Source organism: Egretta garzetta, unplaced genomic scaffold (assembly GCF_000687185.1).
Source record: "Egretta garzetta isolate BGI_Z169 unplaced genomic scaffold, ASM68718v1 scaffold287, whole genome shotgun sequence".
Taxonomy (NCBI): domain Eukaryota; kingdom Metazoa; phylum Chordata; class Aves; order Pelecaniformes; family Ardeidae; genus Egretta; species Egretta garzetta.
The window spans coordinates 3,524,674-3,548,235 of record NW_009260435.1 but is presented as its reverse complement, the minus strand read 5'-3'; the positions used below and the strand labels follow the sequence as shown (position 1 = coordinate 3,548,235).

The 23,562-nt window shown below is 37.6% G+C and overlaps 1 protein-coding gene across 1 annotated transcript in view; it reads right to left on the bottom strand.

Annotated features, from left to right (window-relative positions):
• The window catches only part of ETFA (electron transfer flavoprotein subunit alpha), a 42,287-nt gene that overhangs the window by 2,727 nt on the left and 15,998 nt on the right, over positions 1-23,562 (bottom strand). Inside the window, exons 2-10 of the mRNA XM_009643803.2 lie at positions 22,459-22,608; positions 20,570-20,651; positions 20,387-20,469; positions 18,800-18,899; positions 17,461-17,571; positions 16,115-16,216; positions 15,249-15,317; positions 14,025-14,107; positions 2,039-2,104 (exon numbers count right to left, since the gene is read on the bottom strand). Of these exons, the coding sequence (XP_009642098.1) occupies positions 2,039-2,104; positions 14,025-14,107; positions 15,249-15,317; positions 16,115-16,216; positions 17,461-17,571; positions 18,800-18,899; positions 20,387-20,469; positions 20,570-20,651; positions 22,459-22,608 (846 nt within the window). The remainder of the gene's footprint in view (positions 1-2,038; positions 2,105-14,024; positions 14,108-15,248; positions 15,318-16,114; positions 16,217-17,460; positions 17,572-18,799; positions 18,900-20,386; positions 20,470-20,569; positions 20,652-22,458; positions 22,609-23,562) is intronic.

Below are 23,562 nucleotides of genomic sequence, written 5' to 3'. Positions count from 1 at the left end.
AAAAAAAAAAAAAAAAAAAAAAAGATACTGTATCTACCTCACAAGGGAATTAAACATAAGGAAAGAAAGCAACGACAATTCTCCAGGTCTCCTCAAAAGCTGCATTTTCTACCTTGCTGTAAAAGGACAAATAAATTATACATTTCACTTGGTAGAAAGCAACTGACTACTTTGGAGAATGTGTCCTGAAGTGTACAGATTCACAATGCCAGATAACTCACAGAGCTGAGGGAAGATGGGGGACGCTCCAGAGAGTTCCCACGGTTGCATTGTTCTTTATGTTTGTAAAAATTGGGTCTTTTCAGTAACTACAACACCTCTATGCTTCGGCTTGAAGGAAAAGTAGAGCACATTTTGAACACAAATAAGTAAAGCTGAATTTTACAACAGACACATTTGTTTTCACTAGAAAAACTCCGCTATAAGGGAGAAATGAAACTCTTCAGTATACATCTCATATCGACAAATGTGCTTATTTCCCATTAAAGAGCATCTCAAAATACCAAACATGGCACCGGAAAAGCCAAAAAAGCCGAGGTTTTGCTGTGACAGTACAGGACAACATTGCTGCTCAATATTCTTATATCGGAGGAAGTTCTGGCACTGAAGTAACAGGTTCCCAGTATTGCTGGCAATCTTAACTGAGCTAAGGCAGGAGATAAATACAAACAGGGTCAGATCAAGTTTTAAGCAGCTTTAAATACCTACCATGGCTGATACTAATCCCACCCACCCATCTTCTCCCTCACCCGAAAGCACAGTTGGAGACCAAACACCTCAAAACAAAGACACCGTGGCCCGTCAGCTACTAGCAGAGTCGAGAGGGAGCCGAAGACAACCGTGATAGTACCGCATCAGTGCTGCTCTCGTGGGCCGTCCCGCTGCCTGACTGTCCCTGTTGTCTCCCTGTTGCTGCACCGCGAGAAGAGACTATGGCGACGCAGTTCCACTAACACCCGTGAGAATACACTGCTACAGCATATCCACGTTTCTCAACAGGGACCTTCATCGCTGCCCATCATTCACCCTTAATTTCTAATTTTGGCCACTTTTTCTCCACTATGTTGACTAATGCTAACACCACTTGAGCCCCCCTTTTTAGAAACCCCAAAAAGGGTGCTGTATCCCAAATCCAGCTGACATGGTTTTCCTCCCAAAATAAATAATACGTGCAAAAAGAACTAAATCGTAAGAAAGCACAGATTGTCCTACCCCAGAGGCCGCCTTGTGAGCACAGTTACCGGTCACATAAGCTCACTAGCCTGACACTGGCTAAACACAAGGATCTGCCTGTAAAGTTTTGCAAACCTTTTCCTCAGTTTGATAAGGTATGCAGAATTTTGGGTTTGGTTTCTGCCAGAAAGCGTAAGTTTGTTCCCTGGAAATAGAAAAAAATACATATATCCTTTTTCTAAAATCACTCGTGGGGACGGAGGACAACCGCCAGGTTTTGATGTACGGCATTTGATAGTGTGATTCAGCAGGTAACACTGTTCCTCTTTCCAAACACTGCACTGTGGACCAAACTGGCAATGCCAATTTTGGATTATTTGCTTTGGCAACTAATGAGTTAAACCTTTTGAAGTTTTACTGCCGTTTTATAATAGGTTTCCATTTGAATGGCTAAATGCAGGAATGTCAGAAACATCTTTTACTTTATGGAATAGTAAGTTCGCAATTCAAATTGCACATTGTTATGCATGAATTAATGTCATACTCTGAGATAAATGCAAATGGAGCTATTGTATAGAATTCAGGCATATGTGGGGTTTTTTAATAATAAACAAAGTCAATTAACTGCTTCTACTTACCACTTTGGGTTGTAGTGCAATGGTTTTTCTACTGCGTTAGATGTTTTGCCACAGCATCTGTTTTTGGCAAGGCTTAGAGGGCTAGCATGTTTTAAAGAAGCAGTCAAACTGGCAATTTTAACATTAAAAAAAATTGGAAAACTGGCTAAAGTATTGATGTAAAAAACAAGGAAGTCATCTCATTTCCTTCCTCAAAAATCTGTTTGAGCACGTCCATCTCTATATACCTTACTGTCTTTCATCCCAGCCAAGTGTTGGATTGCTCCGGATATTCCCACGGCAATATAAAGTTCCTAGAAGAAAACAAAAATGAGACATTTTTGGTACCCACAACATAGTTTCAGTAAGCTCTCACAAACCTTACTCAAAAATCAATTACATGCAGTAGTTTTTACATTACAGTAGTTTTCAATATTAAAGGCAGCTGGTGATTGGTTCCCTTCCCCTCTTGGGGATGCAACGTAACTGTAAAAGGAGAATCCCAAAGGAGCATCTGGCAGAGACAGATGAGGGGGGGAAACAAAACAAAACAAAACCCAAAAAAACAAAAGAACAAACAAACAAAAAAAGAAAACCTGCAAGTGGATAATGCAGTTGACTGAAGAGAAAACCTAGGCTTTTTTGTATAAAGTCTCTAGGACACTTTAAATAACACAGAATGCACAAAGTTGAAATTCAGGAACCTTTAAAAAATTTCATACATGGCAGGATAAAACATTTCAGATACTGATGTGGGCTGGTGTGCTATACACTTGTAGCAATAGGTTCTCGTATTTACCCCCACCCTCAATGTTCATATGCCCTAACACTTTTCTTCTCCCATTCACTATTGACTCCTACACAGGATGAGTAAAGAAGTGCTGCCCAGGGAGGAACCAACACACAGCAGATCTTTACACTTTGGGGCTCCCAATCCAGCATCTCCGAAGAGACATACATTCAAAATAGATGAAAAGCTACAGGCAAACAGATCTGCATCGACAGTTTTAATTCACAGCAGAAAAGTATTTTTCTCCCTCGGGCTGAAAGTCATGCAGACTACAACCTATCCAAAAGCAAGTACGTTTTCAGCTCTGTGACAGTTTTCCCACCACCACAAGTCCAAGTAGCAGTAGTACTCTTCAGCCACCTAATTTTACAGAAGAAAGCCAAAGAAAGCACTTTTCACCAACTCATTCAACTGAGAGGAAACTGTAACACACCAAACTAGTTAGGGGATCATCTGTCAAAACCAATTAAAAGGTGGTATTTATGCATGCTTAGAAAAGACGAAACCTCGAATACTAATGGAACTTCTTTCTTAAAAACACCAAAGTTAGTCCATATTTAAGAACATACAAATCTAATTAAAGAAATTATTTTGGGGGCCAGGGAGGGTAAGAGGGTCAAAGAATCCCATCCCTGTGCAACTGAAGGCGTGCATTACAGTTAAGTGGCTTTTAACACGACAGAACAAAGCACAGCTGCGGAACAGGCACAGACCTACGGAAGAGGCCGGCAAATGAAGGTGTTCAAATACAGAGACCATGCAGACTGCTTTTTCCATACAGGCCTGATAGTCATTGTATCAGCTGAAGAAAAAAAGATGATTGCTTTCTGATGTTTCTACAGCTACAGATTTCACCTATTACATTGTTTTCTTAAATAGGAATTTATGAAGGCTTTCTACACAAGCTATCTCCTGTAAAAATTGAAGGGGAGGGAAAACAGAGCAGGAACAAAGTATTTCCTATTAAAAAGGCTTGCTTTGGCATTGAAACACAGAATCTAGCCTATGTATTTCCACAAAAACACACAGCTGTTGAAGACACTCAGGAATTTCTTAGCCTCAATAGCTTTTTACTGGGTAGATTACTATTGGAGGTCAATCCATTTTAACCGCAGCTGCAATGTAATAGAATACGTCCATTTAAAACTCACAGTAAGAATGCAATATTTTAATTATATCAAATAAAAGAACAGATGTTACAGGAGAAATTATTCTAACATCACATAGTCTTTAATACAAGCTCTTTTTAAAAAACACATTACTGTAATTTGATTCTTTTTAGAGCAATTCATTAAGTGCCAGTCATCTAGACTACCAGGTACTCTTACCAGTCTGTTTAACATTGTGAAGTTCAGTCTTTGGAAAGATTCCAGCTCACCAGGAGCCAGATGCCTATGTATATATTCTATTAAAATATCTAGGAAAGACAAGGATGTTCATTAAAAGGACATTTGTAAATCACCAGGCTTGTCTAAAAAGCCTTTCAGGGCTCTGAGCAACCTGATCTAGTTAGCAGTGTCCCTGCTCACGGCAGGGGGGTTGGACTAGATGACCTCTAGGGGTCCCTTCCAACCCAAAACATTCTATGATTCTATGAAAGAACCCATAGGACAGCATGTTTCTTATCAATAGTTCCATACTGTAAAATAAGATTTGACTACTTAAGACTTAGTTTAAATCTATTCTACAATTTAGCAGGAGGGAAACAAGGGACCCATAAGGTCTGAAAGACCTTCAACAGGTCATGCAGAGAGGTCATAAGAGACTCAGAAATTCAGATCTCTAAGTTATTCTCAGGGTAATACCCTTGTTTTGATGTCTTCCCTGAAAACATTAACTTCTATCTTGCCTTTTGCTGAGCCCTATCACTTCTACTGTGTTAGCGTTCAAAGTCCCAAGTCAGGACAGTAGCCCCAACCACTATGAAGCGAGGGAGGAAAATGGAAAGCTGATCGGTACCGCAGAGCAGCGTCGCTTCCAACTGTGTTATGCGACATGCCTGCCATCACAGCAGAGAACACATTAAGGTCTGGAAGGAGATCTCAGTTCTTCAGAGCTCAGGAGACCCATGCCAAGGCACAAAACGGCATGAATCAGAGTCTGGACTGCACCTCTCAGGTGCCAACAAAGATGGCTTTACACCAACTTCAAGTTCCTACCTTTCAGATCCCTGGAAGCTGCTCTAATTACTGCTGTCAGGTGGCTGATCCACAGCCTACAATTACAGGCACTTAAGTCAAAGTCCAGAACATGGAGTAGCATTTATCAACTCCCTGGTGCTTGTGCACAGGCAGGTTTTCACTGAAGGGCTGCTGCCGGCACTGTGCCATGTGAGAATGGCGTAACAAAACAGCACACAGATTCTGTACCAAGGGGCTCGCTGCACTGTCCCGACACAAATGAAGTCCCCAAAGCAATTAAAGAAAGTGAAAGTTTTGGTGGCATGGCATCACATCAGACAACTGGCCTGCCTCACAGTAACTTAATTTCACACAGGAAATAATTACTGTACATATTTCACAGCCACGCCACAAATCTTTATTTTTTTATGAAGTGGATAGCGGATGTCAGCACAGGGGAAGGGACACTGAAGGAGAGACCTAAGGAGCACCACGGAGGAAACACACAGCACAGGAAGCTGAATGGACTAAACAGCCTAGGAGCATACGAAGCCAAGGACAGGGAGGCACAATCAGGAAGTACATAAATTGAAGATGTGCTATTGCAGAAAGGGCTCGGTATGTCAATAATGGGAACACGTGAAGGTGGGAGCATCAGCACGTAACATACACAACAAGGCTTCTCACAGGGGCTACAGCAGTAGCCAAAGCTGATTCTGCCACTAAATTGGCACAAAGGCCAAGAGTGTTTTAATTTGCCCTGCCACAAAATATCCCTCAAGAATCTAGTGGGAGCCAAGACCCCAACTGAGACCTCAAAGTTTGTAAGCACAGATTTGCATCACAACCACCTTAAAAAGAAACAAAACTCCAGTTCCCAAATTTATCCTATTCAAAGGCAAGATAAGAAATCAAGAATCCAACTTCTCATTTGCTATTTGAAGTATTAATCTAGCCTTGTATTGTTTTTTTGAGAAACATGACCTTGGTATGTCTTATATAGAGAGTCATTGTATGCTAATCATTAAAACTAAAAAATCCCCCTTAGTCATCCCCTAAACTCCTATTTCTGCTTTAAATGTACCCAACTTACATAGTAGCATCTACAGCAAATCCATGAGACTTCACGTGCACAGATTTGCACAACTGGCTCCAGAATCCATATAGCCAGTTACATGCTGTTTGGATAAATGTCACAAGGGTGCTATATGTGGATGATTCTAATTACCAATATACCAATGCAGTTATTTTCCTGTGCATACTGACTCTTCCAATTATTTACAGAATAATTTGTGACATATAATATTACTGCATTTTTACTCTGAGAATATTTTAAAATGCCTTAGGCTGCCTTGGGGCAGTTAAGGTACATTTGCTTAAGAGAACCACAAGAATTTTTAGTTGCAACTTACTGTGACTTTGAATGCTGCTATAAGAAACTACTGCATCCACAGGTGCAACACAAGATGAGGTAGTTACTTTGCAAGCATGCCGTCAGCTGCTATTGATTTTTATGCCAATTTTTGAATTACGCTGAAAACCTTCAGTGTACATCAATTTATCATCCTATCAGTGGCATGCTTTTAAACAGGCTAGTTTAATAAACTCCTTTGGCACACATACTCATTTTAAAGGCAGCTCAAATATTTTATTTTCTTTGCAAGAGTGAAAGGACAATGAAATTAGAAAGAAATCTTTGTAATGAAAATTGCTTCATACAAGAGGTTCCTTGCAATTACAAGCTATTATCCCAATAAAATACTTTCTGGCCTGACATGAGTTCATACACATTACACTGTATATCAAACAATTATCCAGCATGTAGTACTTTGATGCAGCTGAATACGTTCCATTCAAGAAGCACACATTACTAAACTATATCCCAACTACAGTTTCTTTTTCACTTTAAGAACCTTTGATCTGCCAAGCTATGTAATTACTCTTAAGCATGGTTAGGGTGGCTGCTGGAGTGCAGGGCCATACAGCAATTTTTTTTCTCTCTCTAGGGAATGGCACATCAATTGCTTTCAGCTAAATGCACTCACATATGAATATTTTAGTACAATTTAATGTTTCTGCACCAACCCCAAAGGAGCAGAGCATCAATTTGTGAACGTAGTTTTCTTGGAGTTAAAAGCTACACTGGATAATGCAGGATGAAAGCGGTTGTCAATCTTAAGCTTTTTAGCAAGTCAGAGAAAGGTAGTCTGTAAATTCAGTCCCAGCTGCATACAAACAGCTCTCTAAAGTTTGCCACTATAAAGCTACTTTTCAACAATAGCGAATTATCAGAGGAGATATTCCAAAAACAATTTCCCAAGCATAGTCAGTTTTCCCAATGCTATTCCCATCTGCTAGCTACCTAATAGCCTCAACCATTTATACAACGAAAAGTGCACCTGCTGGTCTATTAATAAAACCCAGAAATGTAACATACAAATAGCACATTCCTACAAAGAAGCTAGCTGAAGGTAGGAGAAATTAAGTAATGTACCATGTGTTTCAATAGAGAAACTTTAGTATCTCAATATTCTCTTGTATGTGCAACAAATTAGGAAGTAATGAAGATCTTATTGACAAGCAAGGAGTAGAACATTTTTAAAGTGAGTACAATCAACATGACAGGAGTGACACTTCTCATGAAGCTAAGGGAATTGATTTGTTCATTCTGTTAGTAATTTTAGGTTAAGAGCCAGAGAACAAAAAGGAACAGAAATACTGGAATAAAATATACCTTGTTTCACTTTCCTTACACTTCCCCACAAGAGAGTGAAGGGAAACAAAACTTAACAGATATGTTAACCTGAGCAAGCAAATGATCCCTAAGAAAGCAGTGGGAAATAATACTGAAGAAGAGTTAGCATCCACGTACTATGCAGTGAAACCATGAGTCACTCATGTATTTTAGAGAAAACAACACCAGCCTAGGTGAAGTATTTGATTGCTTTGCCAGTGAACATAAAGAAATACGAAATATAGGAATACTGTAAATAACGTGATACTGTCTTTCTCCCTTCTTGCTACTCCCAAAGCAAGAAGATGACTACTAAATGCTGAAAAGCCACTCGCTGCCATGAAAAGGACTGCCTAGTAAAATAGCGGGGCATATACAAGCTCAGAAAGCATCCCATCCTCTTGTAAAAGCAGCAGAGCAACAGGAATTCCACTGCTCTGTAGAATACCTTCATGTGTATCTCTGCCAGGAAATGCTTCCTTGCCATTCTGTTTTCCATTTCCTGCTTCCAATTTCATCCTAGTCCTGCATCTTCTACCTAATATAACACCTTAAGTTGTTCCCGTTCTTCCACAGCTTTGGTGCCTTTCAACTGAACCAACATCTCAGTTGAAGCTGCACCCCTTTAACATGCCTTTCCTTTTTCCTTTTTTTACCATCAATTCCTCACAGTCGTAAATCTGCCTCCCTTTTGAAGTTCCTGCAATCCATTACATCCAGAGAGACCCTCTGGTATGAAATCAAAGTTTAAGCACTGAAGCTAAGCAGGTCAGCAAATTTACTCCTGGCGATCATATCAGAACTACACTGAATTCCCATCTGCCTTCCCCACCCGAGGCCTCTCAGCACATGCAATATCCAAATGCATCTGCCTTCTGTGCAATCATATCACATTTCTAGCACAATCATCTAAGCCAGCGTCAATTATTACTACATCATATAATTCTTAACTTCTGTCTTCCTGAGTTTTGCATCTCAGTTTCTTGTCTCCTGTTAGTATTTTGTGCCCAGTGTTGAAAGTAACAGGACAGCAGCAACTGAACACCTAAAAAACCAAGGAGTTCTGCCTGTCTGTGCTTTCCCTGCTGGATGCACCCTCTGTATTGTACGCTCCTCAAGAAGAAAACCTTGCAATATCGTCTGTGGTGAAAGTGAGGCTTTCTAGCCATGGTCCACCAATGGCCAACCCCAGATGGACACCCTGAGTCCTACAATTGTGAAACACTGGTCTGGCCACATCTTCCCTATTGCCACCTAGAAAGCTAAAGCAGTTCTAGAACTGGACCCTGAAAGAACACAGACTTCAATAGAGGAAAATAAAATAAATTATAAAAGAGTTAAATGAACATTTAAACTCTGAAGAGATTAAACTAGAAGGATGCCTTTCAGGCAGCAGCAGATCCTTCATAAGATCAGAGGGTAACAAAATAAACAGCCTGAAATGAGACATACTTTCAGAAAAAAAGCAACTCACAGTGCCACTGAGGTTTTGTTTATTTTGTGGGGGGGAAGAAGTTGAGAGCAAGATAACCACCGTACAACCTCATCTTCTTTCAAAAGCTGAAGGGAGAATATAATTAGAATAGGATACAAGGGACAACTTGGGAGATCATGGGAAGAATTTGCGTGTCCAAACATAGGTGCCTAGTGGCACTGTAGACAGTGTAGGATTTCCCATCTGAATCATAGATGCTGCTCCAGAAGGACATCTCCAAGTCCCACACAGTAACTAACAGCCCTGTGAATGTTCTTTTTATACCCCAGATGGCTAAAATGACATTAGACACCTATTTGTAGGCATTCAATCATCCCCTATATGCCCCTTCCTCGCATATCTGTACTGCAGAGGTCTCAGTTCAGAAACTAACAGAAGGTACTTAAGGCTTATAGCAGTGTCTCTCCTTTTCTCACAACAGTCAGATTTTTTTGTTTAAATATTAGACAAATTATGCAAGTTCATGAGAAAGAATACATACTTGTTTGCATGTTAGAAATGTTGCTAATTATACCTAGGGTAAGGAAAGCTAATACTGAACTAATAAACAAAGCGTTCATGTTTCATTTATCAAAGTTTTAAATAACTGACAAACGTTATTTACCTTCTTTTTTCTCCTTCCCCCCTTTTGTTCTTGTTTCTTTCTTTGTTTTTGTGAACAAGACAGAAAGAACTGGGAAGATTTTTACCATGAAAACTAACGCCCCTGACTATTTGAAATTTCTTACCTCAAAATAGCAGTTACTCCAGGGTGGTGGTGGGAGGCTTGATTTGTGCAGGGAATTTATTATTTTCTAACTGGATACACTTAACAGCAGGCATTCATGGGAAGGGCATTTTTATCCAAAACCAACTACTCTGAACATTCTTACAAGGGCTTTTTTTCTTAAACAGAAACTACATACAGTGCTTAAGCCAAGAACTGAATTTCATTTTTTCTGCAGAACACCTGTATATAAGAAATAGTGGAAAACAACTGGCTTCTAATTTAAAAAAATATGCTCCTAAAATGGTTGTCACTGATTAAAGACACTGAATATACTAAATTACTTTTTTAATTAGGAAGGTAACATTTTGTATTTTAATATACCCACTTACGCCTAAAAATTTCCTTCCTTCCAGCTCATCAAATAATACAAATCAGCCTTCTCTTTCATAAGACAGAATGTTCAAACAGGAGCTGTAATCACCTGAAATCAACAGGTAAAATAAGCTCCTAACAGAAACAAAAATAATAGACCGAACATTTTAACAACTGGAACGAAATTATACAAAAGAAAAATTACCAATAATCCAGTCAAAAAACAACAAAATGCCTAAATTCCGACATGAATACAAGCTTGAAGTTTAGAGATCCAAGGCTATTTTGGAAGTGTAGATGTACCGTATAGATCTAATTCTCAAACAGAGAGAAGGTGAAATGTCTACTCCTTCATTCAGTACATTCCTTCATTACTTAAGCAAAATGAACTACAATAGTTTCTTGACTGGCAGTTTGTTCTTCTATTAATACATCCACATTTCAAGAAAGCTGCTGTGGCCATGAGGTTCTCATGTCCTGTGATGCACTGTCTGGGCTGCACTCTTTAAAAACTGAAGCCACTCACTGAATTACTGAAGGACCAATTACCAAAATTACCCTTCCTTCACCAGATCCACAGTCAAAGGCACAAGGGAAGAAATAAGCAGATCTTTTAGATTACTGCCTTCTTACCCAGTGATCAGCATGGAAACGCTCCCCAGCAGTCATAGACAAAAAGGAACATTAGAAGTACCTCCCTTCTTCCTGAGCTTGTAACTAACTCTTCTCCCTCTGTAGTCTCAAAAATGACCCAGTTCCAGAGTCCTTTAAAAACAATGCATTCCAATCCTCCACTGAGACTGGGCAAGAGACTATTAATAGAAGAGTAAGAGCATATGCCAAGATACTTTCCCATCAGAAACTAACAGCTGTGCAGGAGAACATGTCTGAAACTCCAATAGTTTCTTGTATCCAAGATTCTTCCCCTGCTTAAAACCCACATGCCCAGGAGAGCGTGCACCATGTCAACTGGAGTTCATAACTGAACACAAAACTCAGGTCTCAGCTAACGTAACTAAACAATGTACAAAGCTGCTTTGCCATTTTCCAGATAAAACATCATGAGCTCACCCTGAACTAGAGATATCAAGCATACTCCATAGGAAGAGAAAGCAGTCATCTTCTAGAGGATTGTTAAAATAGACAGTATAATCTTGATCTGATCAAGAAAGTTCAGTTCTACTCCTTCTTTAAGTGAACTCTATCTTCCAATGCACAGAATCATTTTCTAGCTAAATTACCAAAAAGACACTGAAGTAGAACTGGGAATGTGAAGTTAAGAATTTGCAGCTTTAAACTGCCCGATATTTAAGTTACCTATCCAGCACAGTGAAAAATGAACTCCTCTAGTCAGCAACTCTGAGGGCTTAGTATCAATTCAACTTGCACTTCCATTACAATTAACGTATTTTCTATACTTCTAAGCCACAGCAGGCTGTCCTTGCATGTATGTTAAGATATACTTGAAGAAGAAATATTTGAACAATTTGAAAGATGAGGCATTTAATTTTCAGTTCTCTGCATAACTCACTACTTAATAAATATTTGTTAAGAAGGGAGAGGAGAGAAAAATGCATGAACCTGCTGACAAAAAGATGTTAACACCATGCAATTGTGCCGGTTAGGATCGTTTATTTACACCATAGTTAAACATTCATTAGCCAGTCCTGGCTAATGGCTATTTTAACAATCCTCTAGAAGACAACGATGATGACATCACTGTCATGCTGTGATGTGGCTCTATGTTCTTATGACTTTCACATGTTGCTATGAGCCATCTGTGGCAAGTTATAGCACTATATCTTCATCAAAAACTAGCCTTTTCTGTTTCAACATAATTGTTTATATGCCCTTGACTCTGGAAAGAATGTTCATTGTTGAGCTTCAAGACACATAAACCAGAGTTGAGCTGTCTTCAAATTAGCATTTTCCCACTTCATTAATAGATATTTGGGTACTGAAGAACTAAGGGTGGTCAGTCTCATCTCATGTCCTTTCAAAATACGCAGTAAAATGACACTTGGTTTACTCCCTGGTTTTCAAAACTTCAGGTACGCAACAACCAACTAAAGATTGCCTCCTTACGACAACCAACTTTGCCTTCTTTGGAACCTGCGATTTCCATATATGTTGCAGTTGCACTTAGAATTAATGTCAATTAGCTTACTGAGAGCTATAGCTGCAATATGTTGGATCTTATGCCTACTGTGTGATCAAAAGAAAGTGCATTATATTTAAATAGAATTGTTCCCATAGCAAAGAGGAAGTATTACGCTGGGGGCTACAGTTGTCCTCCACTCTGTCCAATAAAATAACAATTTTGCACTATGCACAAAATAAAGACATCACCAGAAAGAAGAGTTAGGGTTGTGTTTATAATCTGTAAAGCCTCACAATTTCCTTGCATAGCAGAGGTTAATATCACTGCTATCAAGATTTTGGAAAGATACAATACACAAACAGATGGACCTTAAGTCTTTATCAGTAGGTCTATTTCTCAGAAGCTGTTTTTTGTAGCAGTTGGTTATCATATAGATTTACAGGTTAAAATTGGTGTGCCTAGAAATAGCTCCACTTAGCCCTACAGGGTTATCATCAGACGGCCTCTGATGAGGACATAAAGAAAAAGCAGCAAGCATCCCTATCCACATTTCAAGACAGAACTCAGAAGCACAAAGTACCCTGTTCAAGAAAACCCAGCAGGCAGAACTGACAACAGACTCCAGAAATCACAAGTTCCTGTCTTTGGTATCTTCAAGCATTGCTCTATCCTGCTGGATGTATTACTGGAAAAATAATGGTCATGGTTTGAAGTTCTCAATTTTGCAGCTCTTAATGGTACAAAGGCAGAACATTTCAGATCCTATCAAGGCTTTGGACACATACAGCTTTTTAGTATTTAAATTATTGTGATTTGGCAAATGCAGCATTTGAAAGATGACAAGTTTCTCTACTAAGTTCCAGCTCACTCCCCCTTTCTAGTCTCATTAAACCATTAACAAGTAAAAAGTTGCCCTTTGGTGCCTTCTGTTGCCATACACACTCAAAAACAACTGCTTACTGAAAGGCTGTTTACTCGATTACGTAGCTCAAAGCGTACATCTGACAGACTGCCATACCTACAATGGTTCTTGGCCACAATTCCCTACTCATATCCATGATAATCACATCTCAGTACGTGCCAGCGCACATTCTACCCCACACTGAGATGAGCTACATTTGTACCTTCTTACTTACAAATGCTCAAGTGTGCTTTATCTACTACTTTTCCCACATTTCCCAGGTCATAAGGAACAATGAAAGTAGTCTCAGACTTCTACATGACAGAAAGCCCCACCCCACCCCCCCGGGATCCAGAAAGACACAGGGATAGAAAACAGTCTCCTGTGATATCAGAATGGATAGCAAGAAAAGATCTGCGGCAGGTTATTTTCCAACATTAAGCCACCCTAATTACAGTATTACCTTCTTGATATTTCACTCTACAGCAGCCAACCTGTAGATTATTTCTCTCAAGTTTCTTGCACTTCTGTATTTTACAAAAATTTTGCTTAGAATGTAATGCTATAATCCAGTTACGGTTGCAAAAACTTTAAAAAAAATCATCACCTGTAAAAAAACCCAAAACCACACTTCCTGGAGATCAAGCCACACATCAATATAATTTCACATTTATGTTGGCAATGATATCTTTTAGCATATCAATGATGGCTGTTAGAAAACTAAAAAAGGTTCAGCTCAGGCAACTATGAAAAAATCCAGCATGCAAAACCCCACAAAACTGTCTGCAAAACACTTCCAAGTGACCCAAAGTAGAAATTTGCATCACAGCTTGCTGCTGTAGTTTTGCAAATGCATGGTCAAGTGACAATACCACAATGGGCACACTAAGATTTTCCTGTTAAGACGCTGTATTAAGACTTATCTCATTTCTAAACATTTGCTTTGAAGGAAAATGTATGCTAGAAAACATCACAGCTCTTTTTCATTTATGAAAGGTATTTCCATACTTACTGGTGCTACTATTTTGCCCGTCTGTCCAACTTGCATGTCATTAGGAACAAAGCCAGCATCAACAGCTGCACGGGAAGCTCCAACTAGTTGAAAGAAAATATTTCCAGTGTTTTCTTTTAAAATATTAGCGAACCAAATTTCTATCACCGTAAAAACACATCTATTTTACTGAAGAGTCCCACTCTCTAAAGGCACCTATTTAGAAACTTCCCTCTTAAAAAGCTCTTACAGTAATCCCTCTCTATACCACTGGCTGAAACTTCCCAATACTAAGTGGTAATGCACTTCATAAGCAACAGGAAATCCTTACTCCCAGCACCAAAGGGCCGTATATTTAAACCTGAGGATTTCAGTCTGGCATATTTCCACTATTTTTTCCTGTTGCTTTGTCAAAAGAGGATTTTCCCATGCATGATTCCCATAATGTTCCTCCGAGTCTGAACAGAACATATGTGCCATCTTATATTGCTGTGGAGCTCAAAAAAGTCAGGCATAGTAAAGAAAAATATCAAAGTAAACTTGAAAATGCCACATGGACATTTAGTTAGCGAAGCCACCAATTTAAAAACCAATCCATTCATGGAAAACTATAAATTTATTATTACATACGAAATCTAACCCAAATGTAGTTAAAAAGTTAATGCAAATAGTTCCTTCTCCTCCCCCAACCTTCACTTAAAATATTTTGCTGAAACACTGTACCTGGTCAGCTTTATCCTGTTAATACAAAAGCATAGCAAAAAGATAGAGCCACTCAAACTGCAAGAACTGTGAAAGGGATTCTGAAAAGGAGTAGTGCATAAGGTTGTATGAAGAAAATATCAGCACTTCAAAGTGAGCCAAGACCATTTTTTAATTTTTACAAGTTCACTTTTTGTTTCTGAGCTTGTGTTGTACAGATTTGAGAAGGACAGGGAATGTTAATGTTACATTAATTAATATTAATGGCAGTGTTAGGTTAACAGTTAGACTTGATGATCTTAAAAGGTCTTTTCCAACCTAAGCGATGCTATGATTCTATTACAATTTAATATTTTGCTTCATACACAGGCATTTGAATACACAGTTAACCACAAAGACGAGAAAAAACTTTATCAAAGACTAAACGTAAGAATTTATTTGATAGAGACATGAAAATAAAAGACTTAAGATAAACATTGTTTTTAACGTGACCTTTTTAAATATAATAACCAAGGTTGAAAAAAAGGAGGAAAACAAGTTTACCTGCAGCATGCAATTGGTCCGCAAGATCATATAACAACTTAAAATTTTCACCACTCTTCAAACCTCTCCCTTAAAAGTTAAGAACAAAAAAAGATGAAGAACATAACATGTTTTAGGATTTTTTTATTGCCTACATGAATTTTCTGTATGAGTATTTGCATTTGCAAAGGTACAAATATACGCTTGCATGGAGTATTTTTGGATATACCACTAAATAGCATTTAACATTCAGAGTTCAGCTTTTCTCTTTGTGATTAACATTACTTCATATGCATAAACCAACACCACTCTGTCTAGTTTACTTGCTGCACACAGCACCATCAAGATCATTCTCTGAAATCAGGGAAACAGGATTTTTTTTTACTAATTTGTGCTCCCTCTGCTGGCTTTAGGTACGAAACTCTGTAGTGGGATAACTAAGGAATATTTTTTTAGCTGTAGGCATAGAGTTAAAATCACAGTCCATCACTTTATACCTAAAGAGCACAATACAAACATAATGATTTTTAAAATTATTAAAGCTGTTACATAATAACGTTTGGACTGCCTGTAACAATTAACAATAATTTTCAATGTGACAGATTTGGATCTCAAACCACTTCATATTGCTATAATTTTAAAGGGACTCACCAAATATGACAATGTTCTTAAAAAGCCTACTAGCATATGTTAAACTCATGTTTTGCCTCTCCACAAAACATACATGTTGGATGCGTTCCCACTGGACCCTATGCCATATTTCAGAATTATTTCATAGTATTTTTTTTTAATGCATCATACTATAGTGTTCTGCTACAGGTATTATTTAATCAAGATGCACCACTACTTAAATGCAACATAATGCAGTTTTAATATTATCTACTTACCACCCGATACAACCACTTTTGCACTGGTAAGCTCTGGTCGATCACTTTTTGTCAACTTCTGCTCAATCCATTCAGACAGACCAACAGGTGGTGGAGGGGTTACTGCATTCATCAGATGAAGAAAAACATTCACAAGAAAAGGCATAAAGTGCTTATTTTCAACCTTTTAAATTTGAGCTTAAACTTAATGCAAAAGTTCATTCTATAACCAATTTACCACGAGCTTTTAACTATTATCAGTAATTGCTCTGTGGCTCCGAGTTACAAGCCTCTTTCATAAGTTGTGTTTAAGTAACCTATAGTACAAGCTGCACTAAAGGTCTGAGGTATAAGTAATACACTGATATTAACCCAGCATAACAAGTGTGATTCTTATTAAGACAGGCAGACAAGCCAATTAAGTAGTGCAATAACAGTGAGATATGTTAATCTTAAGTGTCAAGTAGCATTTCTTTCTGAACATCCACAGACATCAGGAAATATAGGATGGTTCAGGGCAAGGTACTAAACCACCCAGGAGAATAAGAGGACTGGGGACAGATGCACACACACACACACAGCACATTACTAGTAATTGCCTCTGCTGGATTTACAGCACAGTCATAAAAAGGCCTAGAGCAATAAACAGCAGAGGAACAGGTTACCAAACCACTGGAACAGGTTGCCCAGAAAAGTCTCCATCTGTGGAGATACTCAAAGCCTGACTGGACACAGTCCTGGGCAACCTGCTCCAGGGGGGTCGGACTAGATGATCTCAAGAGGTCCCTTCCAACCTCAACTATTTTGTGATTCTGGGACTGGATTTCTCTATTATGAAACCTACAATGGCTTCATTAAAATAATAATTTAAACCGATTTAGTTAAAACTGATCTAAAGCAACAACTGGGTGTTCTCAAATCAATTTAAACTGCTACTAATTTAGCTAGACACTGTAATGACCTATCTCAATTGAAATACAACCAATTAAACCAAAACTGTGGACAGCCAGCCACTTTTATTTTTTGCTCAATCTTGCCTTGAAAACCAATCTGGCTACTCAAACAACTGTAACTTTAAATAAAGCAGTTTCAAGATTCCAGTGCCAAAGATATAAGCAGTGCGTGAAACAGGCACAGATTTCAGCACAGATAATCTCCATTTCTCATCAAAGCAGCAAGTGAGCAGATAATCTGTATCCTCCCATACCAGACATCGCTAAAAAGTGCAAGCACCCATATCAAAAGCACAAAGCTAAGATTACACAAACAGTTTGCTTTGACAAATACTTCTGCAAAAGGTCACCGTGCAGTGAGCAAAACTAACTCTTTATTACATGAAACGACAAAATACCAGGACAAATACTCACACTTTTCTAAACTGGCACTACCACCACTTGTTGGTGCAGCCTCAAAAGAAGTTCCCCGTACAGTAAATACTTTAGTCACTTCATCACATTGCACAGTACAAATAATATTTCCTAAAAAAAAGGGTTGCATTATATTTTTAAAGAAGATAACATCAGACATACTACGCTTTTTAAAAAAAAAAAATAAAATTAATATCAGAAACACATTAGCAGTTCTACTAGAACAGGAAACATTCAGAAAGTTACTTCCCATAATTGCAGTTTTACATGACTAAAACTTGAAATCTAGGCTCTCAGGAAATGTAGATTTAAAATATTTTAATTTACTTATTAGCTCCATGTTTCTGAAGTATGACAGCAAATGTTCTATTTTTAAAGGACACAGAGCACTGAAATAATCTCTTATGAATGAGCTTTTAAATTTCAGAAGGGGGGAAAAAAACCCACCCAACTTTGAAAGTGTCATTCTTAAACATAAAGAGCATCTGTAATTCAAAGTAGATCTTTTATCCTGTTGCATGAATTCATCAGAATATAAGACAACGAGGCCTGCCCCAAGTATCTGTGGGATTGTGTTTCTCTCAGTTATGTTTAATATAAGGTATTTACTTCACACTGGAGGCTGCAGGGAACACTAAAAGAGAAAAATGCTGCAACACCAGCTATTCATAAATGAAGTCACCTTGAAACTGTGAATTACTGGGATGCAACTTAAAAGTGCAACACAAAACCACATTCTGGTAACATAACTTGAAATGTAATACCACGTCGGCACACGTGGTATAATCTTGTATAGTAAAATTAAGAAACAGAAGTTAATGAGCTCATATCTAAATTAAAATACAGTGTCAGACAAGCATTAGAGAAACAAGACTGAAAAATGAATTGTAAATTAAGTCAATTAAATATTATAAATAATTTGTTCAATGTCTTCATAATTAGGAAAAATAACCCTGTGATATCTTAAATCAGAACTAATGCTTGCCATATTAAATAAAGCTGGACAATTAACTTAACATCTTACATTTTACAAAATCTGATCAGAAGTACATTAACAAAGAAATGCAGTATGTATAAAGGAGATTACCAAATTCTATTAATTAAAGCGATAGACCTGGTTTCTAACTGATAGTACCGAAGTTGCTGGGGTTACTTGCTTTCTCACACATTCAACATCACGTCCATCCCCAGGTATCATTTTAATGACCTACAGCAATTCAGACTGTAAAGTGAAAATTCCTATCATATTCCAAGGTACTAACAACAAGATTATGTAGAAAAGTTACCAGTATTGGGTCCTTTATTGCACAAATACGATACGGCTTTTGCACTTACCCACCTGCATAGATAGTTCTCACGAAAGTGTCTGGTGACTGAATTTCAATGATGTCAGAAACAGGGGCAACATCAAGTTTTCCAGCCACTCTGGGAATAAGATTCTAGAAGTTAAAGATGAAAAGTTAGCAAAGCAAATACTGAGTAAAATGCACATGGTCAGTAAAAGAATGCCTGCTGTCCTGATTTTAACTTCACATAATGCTGTCTGTTAAGTAAAAAGGCACATACAACTGTAAGGTTTTTGTAGGGCTACTCATGTAGCTTTAGCAGTCAAATAAAATCCCATTACTGTAATAACATTAGACGTTTTATGAGACTTACCATAAGCAAACCCTTAATTCAATATCTTAAAGTAGGAGGCTTATTTGCTTCAATAGCTTAAAACTGAGTATAGATGCAATTTACTCAGAAAATTGACAATTATGGATTGGTGAGCTCTCAGCACTTCAAGGCAAAAAGCAGCGTTTTTGGAGGCTAGTTACCAGAGACAGTAGGAAAAACACTCCTGCACTTTCCCCTCCAAAAGTAAAAGAATTATTATTTTTAAAATTATTAAAATATATATTCTCCTGCTCTGAAATTGACACTAGAAAATTACTTAGCTCCTTTAGGAATGGGAAGGAGGATAAAAAGAGCAATATAAATCATGAAGAAATTAATGACAGCAAGAGCTTTGCTTACTTTTTGTCCCCCTCCTAATCTGGTACAACACAAAGCACACAGTTATGAAATCTTTACTCACTCAAAAACGGAAGCGTGAGCTTTAAAGCAAAAGCTATTAACCTTTACTAAGACATTGCACATCAAAAATAAAAATAAAAAAGTAAAGTAAAACCACCCTAATACTTAAGGTATGTAAAGATTTCTCTTAGCAAAATTACAAGTATACAGACTGATACTGATTGGAAGTGAAAGTAGTCAGATGGAAGGCTGATGTCATTATTCATCCCACATTGGCAGGATTTCTGAAGTACCCTTTTTCTCTAATTTAGCTGCACCACAGTGTTGACCAGATTGTTAGTACTGAGGCTCTGTGTACTTAAAAACATACTCCTTAAAAAAGAAGTTTTGAAAAACTGTATTTTCATTAAAAAACATCTTGGCTAGGACTTGGATCTTTGTTATTTATATATATTTACAGACATTTCAATTTACATGACTTACATCATAGATGCAATTCCCCACCCCCCAAAAAAATTTGCTTCCAAGAGGTCTGCACACTTTTCATTTCAACATGCAGATCACGCATTTTTCATCTCAATTTACTGCACTTTTCCTTACAATTTTCATAATGCTTTCAGATCACTTAATCTATTTTGTGTTATTGTACATTTTGCCTTGTGTACACAGACCTAGCTGGTTACTCCTAGGTATTTCTTCTACACTGTTCCTTTGTCCAAGTCCCATAATAAAACTCAGACGTGAATCAGTGTTTCTGACACATGACCTCTTAAGCAAACTACTGTAACATTTTTTGAAAACTCAAAACTGTCCATGGGTGACCTCTCTCAGGCATTCGATTCACACTCTTACATACAACAGTGTCTCTTTTCTACAAGAATTTTTTTATGTACTTTAATCTACTTACCTTCCCAAAGGCAGATGCTCCAGCACAAATGTGGGTGTAATTATATTTTTTATGGGTTTCCAAAATCAAGGGAGTCAGCTCCTCTGAGGATAAAAATACATTGCTCAAAATTTATACCTATCTTCTTTTCAATTGCAAATGTAAATACTGTTCTGTTTGTCAATAGGTAAGAACAACTCTCACCTGCTAGAAATCCCTTGTATACATCGTGCTGAGCCACTAGAACTTTTGCAACACCCTGCACTTTGCTGAGTTCTTCTGCTACCTATAATTACAAATTAATTAATTATTATTTTGTATTATAGCAGGCACCACAAACATATAACAAGAGAAAGTCTCTGCTGCAAAGAGCTCACAGCCTATAGGTTACTTAAAACTGCAACAAAGTAGTATGTGAATTTCAAAATCATAAGGAACCTGATGGAACAAAACGCAGACCTTCTGACTCACAGCATAGGGCCTTATGGGATAATGAAAATTAATTTTGTGAATAACTACAAAGCAAATCATACACAGGAAAGCTTGCCTGCTGTATGCAGGATTACACAATGATCTCATGATTTATTACAACAGCTGATAACAATCACACTTGAGGATTATTGCTCAGTATTCTGATATAATCATCAAGAAACCAATCCTACTTGCTTTTAAATCAGTCAATATCTACTGCACAAGCATACAATGCACATACAAACATACAGCCATGTTACGATCTTTGTCCAAATTTCAGGAGCAATTCTTTGTTAGCAGCTGACTCTTTGCCTACTGATGTGACGTGTATTTTCAATTCCATATTAATGCATTTTTTCCTTTAAATTTGCAGAAGTGAAGTTTAAATGATAAAAGGGTTATTGCAGATCAGAGAGAAGAGGACTGACAGCAGTGTCTGGAGACCACATGCATCATCCGAGAACTAGCATAGTTTTACTGAGTTTGCCGAGTATCAGCTTACCCTCAAAAATTAACAAGAGGAAATAAACAAAAATTGTGCCATAGCTGCTACAGAATATCTGTTTGAGTAACCTGGCTCTTTTGAAGGATCAATACAGATTCTTACAAAGAAACTTAAAAAAACTCCAAGCCTTCATTTTTTGTAAAGAACTTTTTCCCAGCATGACATACTTTGCCAAATACACACCATATATTTAGTCTTAAGAAACAAACAAAACATTCCCAATTATTTTTCTACTATGCAAGTGACAAAGAATAAGGAAACTGAAAGACAGACATACCAGGCAAAATATTTTTTTTTCCTTGATCTAGATAAATATTTGCTTCCAGGTCTCCACCTCAAACACCTGGGTCTCAGTTTAGAACAGCCACTGAGGTTTCTCCACCTATTTGTGAATTAGCTGCCATAAGCATGCCTCCTGCTTGAGATACTACATACTGCTTTTGGAATAACAATTCATAAACAATAGCCTAGTATGAAAAATATTAGGCATAATTATTTGTACTTTTACTGTTCACACAAGAGTACACCATGCTGGAATAAAAGTGTCACTAATGTACTAACTATATTGTTTCTATATTTTGCACATAAAAATTAGACCAACAACACAAAAGCTATGATACAAGAAACTTCTTTTAGATATTGGCTATATGATGAAGTCAAGAAGCACTAATTTCAGAGTTTTAGGTTGCAAACACAGTCTGTAGTTGACTAGTAAAAGCAAGATGCTCAGAAGCCCTATTTGTCACTGCTGGTTCAATGCTGCTGGTTTCCATTTGAACTACTCCAAGCTTCTTTCAAAGTTCTTAGCACTGCAATATTTGTCTTTCAAACTTTACACAGAAATATTGTTCTTAAAGTTAACTGCCCTTTAGTCCTATAAAAATTTGCTTGCTTAAGCTTTTAACAACTGATTCTGACATTCTCCCATGTGAAATGAAATATATACCCATATTTTCACTTCAGAAGAGAAGCAGTTCAAGCGCAGGATATTTCCGGCAGACTAGGAATTCCTGGCACAGTTCCTCTACAGATTATTTTTCAGGCTGACCAAGATGATACACCAAGTATTGTTCCACCATATTCATAACTTCATTCATATGAAAACAGCATTTCCTACCTTGTCACAGCTGGTACCAGCTACTAAACAAGAAACTTCACCTCCAAGACGTTTTGCTGCAGTGATAGTATTTAGTGTAATGGGTGTAAGAGTCTCATTGTTGTGTTCTGCTACAACTAATGTACTCTGAAACCTCCGGAGCAGCAATGCCTTGAAAGAAAGAAAGAGAGAGAAGAGTGTGATACTTAGCATTTAAGTAAAAAACTGTTCCTAAGAGGATCCAATGCTTTACAGAAAGTTATGAATTATACAAACTGTAAAACACTGCTGTCAAACAAAATAGGCTAAATCTAGATAATTTTTATTAAGTAGGCAGAATACATAGTGTTAAAAAAAAAAAAAAGGTATAAACTCACTTGACTTCAGCATACCTATAGCATGCTGTGCTTGAACTAAAACCTCCACAGGAAAATACTGAACAATATTAAGAAAATAATTAGGGACAGGATTTAGTGGTGGGATGGCAGTGTTAGGTTAACGGTTGGTTGATGATCTTAAAGGTCTCTTCCAACCTAAATGATTCTATGATTCTAAAAATGTTTAAATACATTACATTCAAGCTCAGTTGATCAACTTAACAAAGTACCTTAAAGAGCAAAGACTAGACCAGCAAGTAAGTATTTATTTCTTGGGGTTTTGAGGTCATTTTGGTTTGGGGTTTTTTTTACTATAGGTTTTAGACAAAATTTAGCTACAGAACACACTTTTTAAAATTAATTATGTATAAAGGCAAAATTTCATGCAGTGGCAGGATGACAATTAAGCAGCAAGGGCTCACAGCCTGCAAACGCACTACTAGAACTGTTGATAAGCATCAGGTTCAATTTTTCTATTTTACTTTAAAACATTTGACACTTGACCATGTAGTCTACCACCACAATTTAATGTTCCTTAAACAGTAATTCTGACCAATCCATCATCCACACACAGACTTTAACTTCTAAAGCAAAAATGAAAAAAAAAGGGGTGGGGGGGCAGAGGAGGGAGGAGGTAAAGAATGCCATGAAACCAAACCAAAATATTCTAAGCTCTGAGACTTTCCTCTAATTTTCAGGTAAACCTGGAAAATGCATTATTCCTCCAAGACTAATACTAGGGTAGGGA